Consider the following 6816-nt stretch of genomic DNA (forward strand, 5'->3'; position numbering starts at 1 on the left):
TTATTGTCTCTTACTAGCCCAGGATATTAGGTTTTCACCTATGAATTGACAGTTTCCACTAGTGGATTTTCTCTCAATTCTATCCCCAACATAGTCAGCATCATAGAATCCAATAAACTTATAATCTAGGGATTTGTTGTAAAGAAGTTCTAGATTTGATGTTCCTTTCAGATACCTAAATATTGTTTTAACAACAACTAAATAAGTTTCTCTAGGATCTGATTGAAACCTTGCACACAGACACACGCTGAATAATATATCATACTTAGAAGCTGTGAGGTAAAGCAAAAAACCGATCATACCTCTGTATATCTTATGATCCACCTTGGAGCTAGTTTGTTCCTTGTTCAGACTGCAAGTTGGATGCATATGAGTTGCTATAATCTTGTAGTCTTCAAGAATAAATTTCTTTGGAAGCTCCTTTGTGTATTTGGACTTATGAACATAAGTTCCATCCATGTCTTGATTGATTTGGATTCCCAGGAAGAATTTCAATTCTCCCATCATGATCATCTCGATATCATCCTGCATAGCCTTAGAGAATTCTTGGCACAGAGAGGCATTAGTGGAACCAAAAATTATGTCATCAACATAAATTTAAACAATTAAGATTTCCTCGTTCAGAGTCTTTCTGAATAGTGTAGTGTCAACTTGACCCTTTTCAAAACAATTTTCAAACAAGAAATTATTTAATCTCTCATACCAAGCTATAGGAGCTTGTTTGAGTCCATAAAGTGATTTATTAAGTTTATACACATAATCTGGGTGGACTGAGTCCTCAAACCCAATGGGGTGTTTGGCATACACCTCTTTAGAAATGACTTCATTCAAAAAGGCACTCTTAACGTCCATTTGATATAGAACAATATTACGATTGATAAAATAAGAGATAAGAAGTTTGATTTCCTCTAACCTTGCTATAGGAGAAAAGGTTTTAGAGAAATATATACCTTCCTGCTGACTGTAGCCTTGAGCTTCCAGTCGAGCCTTATTCCTTACCACTTCTCCTCGCTCATTCAGCCTATTTTTTAATATCCATTTTGTTCTAATAATGTTCTTCTGATTTGGTCTTGGAACCAGATCCTAAACATCATTCCTCTGGAACTGATTTATCTCTTCTTGCATAGACACAATCCATTCATCATCTGATAAAGCTTCATCCACATAATTTGGATCAATCAAGGAAATAAACCCTAGCATACAATTATCATCTATGAAAGTTGATATAGTTCTTAAAGGATCATCCTTATTTTTAATGTTTAGATCTTCTGGATGAGAATCTTTATGTTTGAAGGACTTCTTGGGTTGAGCAGATACTTATGAACCCTCTTAAGCATATTTGAATCCTTAACTTCTGGAGGAGCTTCATACATATGGCCAGCTTCTGGTTTAACTACTTCTGATTCTCTGACTTCCGTGATACTAACATCTGAAGGTCTAGCCTATGGATGTTCTTCAGAAACCTAAAAATCTGCAAAACTTTCAACAGGCTCTGATGTATCATGGTCACGCCCTTTGTCATCAAAATTTACATGTATAGACTCTTCAGCCATTGTTGATTGTAATTTTAAGTGTCGGGGTTTTGTTATCGTATCCACAGGGATTGTAAGATATCACCGCCTTTCGATGGTTGTATTAATTCTTAACTTAAGGTAACAATAGGGTTTTGGTGTTTGTCACGGTGTCTTGCATAAAATGTAATAAAATGCGGTAAAAGTTTTGGTTTGAATATTTGAGAAATATTGTCAAAGTTAGGGTTCAACGATCACTTTGCATGTATTTGTTCGGTCAACAATCTTATAAACTCCTTTAGATGATAAATTATTTCACAAAGTCCTCCCAATGTGTTTCTCTCGAACACACATTGTGAGTTTTCCCATTTTGATCCATTGTTTATCTCTAACACAATCTATCAAAATGACAACTTCTTGGTTCAACCTTATGGTGAACAAAATCATTCATTACTATCTCTAGCTAACAAACAAGATTGGATGAAAACCTAGGTTAAGAGTTGGTAAACATCTCTCGATCATAAACCAACACAAAGAGTTTTGAATAAGAACAAAGTTTTCATCATAGATTCACCATTAAAGAGTTTACAAATGAAGATCCTTACATTTACACACAAAGCTAATGATCATCTACATCTAACCTTGACAAATGGAGGACTTAGCTACTCATTTTCATGGTAGCTTGGTCGGCAAGTTTCGGAAGAAGGTTGATCAACATCCAAGTCGAATAATCAAGATTGGATGGGAATCCGCCTTCTTTTTGTGAAAGATGGTTAAGAGATGAAGAGAAATGGTTTTTAGGTCACAAAAGATCCTTGGAACAATGCTGTAAAAATATCTGGAAAAAGTACAAAAGTATGGAAAAACAAGGTATGGCTCTCAAAAGTGGCACTTGCTACTTATAGAGCAGCTACTGGGCTGTCATGTTCGCTAGGCGAGCAGACTGCTTCGCCTAGCGAACCCCTAAATTTGGCACCTGAGGCACCTGCGCCCAAAGAAACAGCCTATCTCAGACTGTCATGTTCGCCTAGCGAACAAAACCTTCGCCTAGCGAAGGGCACGCTTCAACCTTCGCTCCAGCGAGGTTGAGAGGTTTTGCTACTGGAATCCTCGCTGGGAGCTCGCTAATGGCTCGCCTAGCGAGTGAGTGCTGGCTGCGCTTTTCACCAAGTCTGGACGTGTTCGCCACACTCCTCGCTGGAAGCTCGCCTAGCGAGTGTGGTGATGTTTGCCTCTGTTAATCACTGGAGCATTTCGCTGCACGCTCGCCTAGCGAGTCCTTCGCCACAGCCCTCGCCTAGTGAGGAAGCTGATGAATGCTTGTTTCATTTGATCCCTTTGCCACATTTCTTGTGTCTTCATTTTCTATTATTTCATGCCTACTTCCTGCACAATAACACACAAATCAAAGGTACCAAGATAGATTATCATTGTATTGCATTTCATCTGAAACAAAGGTGGTTTCGACATTTTAGCAAGGAAATGGAGTGAAAGATACCCATATTTGATAGCTCAAATAAGCACTTTTGGGTATCTAACAACTCTCCCCAACTAGATTCTTGCTTGTCCTCAAGCAAAGTATGCCTCTTGAAGGACAAGAGGATTTGCTTTAAGAAAATGGTTTCTCCGAAGTTGGATAAAACGGCTCAAACACAAGCGAATCAGCATATACAAGTTTCCAACGGTTCGAATAAAATAATTCACAAGAACTAAAACTTAATAGCAATGCGAAATATTTATCTATCTACAACAATATTATTCTGAATGAATCACCCTATCTCTCCTCTTCGAATAAGGAATGAAGAAATTACGCGTTTGCAACCGCGGGAATAATCTCACTCTCTAACAAATAATGAAGAAATCAATTCGATTCATACAATGTCTAACAATTATAAATGGTAATGTGGAAGCACGAAGATCACTAAGGGCTTTTCGGTTGAAGCTTGGTTAGGTTAACAAACAAGGGTCATTTCTAAGGCCATTGAAAACGAAATTGCCGATGCAAAAGAGACATTCACTGTACATTATTCACACATCTCGACTTCGTTCAATTTGTTTCTTATTTGAAACCTTCACAACTCTTATTTCACAACTCAATTTTTATTTTTCACTATTTTTCTTCCAAGCAAGCATTCATTTTCATTCTTTCTATTTTTGTTCTTTTCTTTCACATCATATTTACAAAACAGATGTTTCTTTTCTATATTTTTATTTTCAATGCTTGCTCGGTTTTTCTTTTTTTTAAGAGTTGTGGTACTTACCGATTCTCCCCAACTTATTTCTTACTCACCCTAAGTGAATGCTCTTAACTTTTTACGGCAAAAGAACAATAATCAAGATTTTCCGGGTTGTAAAAAAAAGATTTTTGAAATCTCGCTTTATTTCAAGCTGAGATTAATCTGTTTAAGCTCAAAGGGGTTAACGAATACTCTCTCTGCTCACAGGTAAGTTGTTTTTGGATGTAGTTGTGCTCGATAGAAAACAAGTGCCTCGATCATTTCTAATTGCTTCCACATATTCACAATAATAAAAGATAAAGCATGAATCAAATGAATCAACAAAACTTATTAGAATCCAGCATTTAAGTGTAAAATGGAGGTTTCCTCACAATTTGTGGTTTTAAGTTCTAGATGAAACATTCATTCAATTATGTTGCAAAAAGACAATATTCAATTTACCAAAAAGAGTAAAGTTCTTAATGCATTCTAAAATTCTAGCCGAAGGTAACCATGTACCTTAGCCTCATTCACTTGTTTATTCTTATCATTGCCATCCAAGCTCGGATGCACCTTCATTGGGTACTTCTTTGAGGAGCAACCAATCTAGAAGGTTTGCCACTCAACCAACCAAAAATTTATTAAACAAACAAAATTCAAAACATAAATACTAATAATACTTTAAAATATAAAATTGTTCATGGGGGACAAAACACCCCAAAAGTACAAAACCAAAGTCAAAATACAGAATCCGAAAATACAATAGAAATAAACATAAAAACTGAAAAATACAATAAGTTAACCCTCCAAGGGCTCAGAATCCTCCTCGCTACCGGCTTCATAACTGGTAGCCTCATCATCATCATCATCAGCTGCAACACCCGAAGACGCACCAGCGCCCGCCCCCTCACCATACACAGGCCTGTCCACAGGCCAGTTAGCGTTAAGCAGAAACTGCTCACGCGTCATCAATGCATGAGCACCACTTCCCTGCAGCTGTAACCGCTGCATAGAATCGTGCATATCTATCATGGCACGCTGGGTTGCCGCCATCCATTCCCAATTGTAATCGGACACAGCTTGCAGGTAAGGATCTGGTCCAGGAGCAGAAGTACCAGGACCATCAGAAGCCCGGGTACTCTCTGCAGCAGCACTGCCTCTAACATTCTTCGCTCTGCAATATTTGGCCACGTAATGGTCATCGATCGGCGACGAGATCCTTACCTGACCCCGAGAGGGTAGCCTTACCCTTGCCTGAATGCACAAACTCATGATTAAGCACGGGAAAGCCAGGGGACAATTCACACGAGCCCCCGACTTTAGCCCGCTCTCAATCACGGACTTAAGCTCATTAGCAATAATCCTCGCCACATCGATCTGGACGTTGGTGAGGATACAATGGACCAAATGTGCCACTGGGATCGGCACGGTAGAAGTGTGGGACTTTGGTTGGATGTTTGTCAGCACCATCAGCAGAATCAGTTGAGCCAAGGGAGTCATGTCCTCCCTATGATACCTCATGGGAACCCCAGATGGGTTCAGCTCAACAGATTTCCCTCTTAAAATAGCAGGGCGGCAGAAATGGCTTCAACATCCCGGTGAAGCCGTAAGTCTGTGTGGTATGTGTCCCTCTCTTCGGCTCCCAGTTGGAGCGGATCTCCAAGGACTCGGCTAATAGCATCCCTATCAAATGCAACAGGGCGACCGGCCACTCTGGACGTCCATGTAAATGGCTCGTCATCATCCGACAGTGCGTTCGCATAGAACTCACGCACTGTTGCTATATCATAGTGCTCCAGGGGATTAATCAACTGATCCCATTTTTTTGTGTCAATCAACCCGGCAAAAGTTCTGTTCGTGCCTTGAGGGTTGATGATGAATCTCTTCTCCGGTAGAATTTTCCGCTTCTCTAGAGCAACGTATCTTGCCGCTTGCTTCGGCCCGACAAATTTGTCGGTATCAAATTGGATCATTACTGGACGGGAAGTGCTCGCTCCCTTTCTCTTCTTTAAAGCGCCGGATCTAGATTCCATCTGCAAAATCATAAAGAGGAAGCAACATACACAAAACAGATTAGACAGCAAAACCAGAATTCAAAGAACTGTCATGCTCACTGCTGCTTCGCCTAGCGAAGTTGCAGCAAATGCTCGCCTCTGGTTCGCCTAGCGAGTGCTAGCGAACCTTACGGGTTTTTGGGTTCTGCAGCATTTTCAGAGAAATCTTCCCAAAACCCACATTCTAGTGGTTTCAATTTCAGAACCTAATGATCTATCAATTAAAGAAACGTTCTATGCTATTGGTAATTACATATTCACATGCAAACCTAAAATTCCCAATTGCAAAACCTAAAATCCCACATGCAAACCTAAAGTTTCCCATACCAACAACTTCATCCTAAATGACATTCAAATCGGAAATAAACAGAGTTCAAACATAAAGAAATTGTATTAGGGCAAACCTTAGTTACACGGATTGATTGAAATGTGAAGTGGAGTAAGGTTTGCAATCTTCCAATTAGGGTTTGAGTGTTTGTGAAAGAGATGAAAATGAGAGAGTGTGGAGAGTGCTCGGTTAAATTGCCTCAGCAGAGTTGCAAAAACAGAAAAGTTGTGTTTGGGCCAAAATGAGTGGCCTGCCGAGATTTTAAATAAGTGCTGTCAAGCAGTGCTCGCTGTTGCTTCGCCTAGCGAGCAGCTAGCGAATCAGCTCGCTACTGCCTCGCCTAGCGAGCATCAAGCGAGCATGACAGCAATTGCCTTTTCCAAAGGCAGCAATCCAGGTACATTCAGCATGGTTTTAACAAGTGGAAACCCAATACAACAGAACAGGAAAACAGTAAATACTTACAATGTTGGGGTGCCTCCCAACAAGCGCTTGTTTAACGTCGGCTAAGCTCGACGGTGCGATGCTCACAGAGGAGCATTCAACAGAATTGTGCAGCTTCCGTTATCCACTTTGTTGTTTGACTTTCCGGGATCCATTTTGTTGAGCAACTTCCTCAAGGGCTTTGTTGTCTTCAAGAGGTTCTTGATGAACCTTCGATAAAATCTGATACCACCCTTTTTCGGAACTATTTGTACAACGCTCAC

At 40.0% G+C, this 6816-nt stretch overlaps 1 protein-coding gene across 1 annotated transcript; it reads right to left on the reverse strand.

The window, feature by feature from the left end:
• Positions 1-531, reverse strand: LOC127079625 (uncharacterized mitochondrial protein AtMg00810-like). The gene has a single exon (XM_051020006.1). It carries the CDS (start codon positions 529-531, stop codon positions 1-3), a length of 531 nt encoding a protein of 176 aa, XP_050875963.1.
• Positions 532-6816: the final 6285 nt, after the last annotated feature.

Source organism: Lathyrus oleraceus, chromosome 5 (assembly GCF_024323335.1).
Source record: "Lathyrus oleraceus cultivar Zhongwan6 chromosome 5, CAAS_Psat_ZW6_1.0, whole genome shotgun sequence".
Lineage (NCBI taxonomy): Eukaryota > Viridiplantae > Streptophyta > Magnoliopsida > Fabales > Fabaceae > Lathyrus > Lathyrus oleraceus.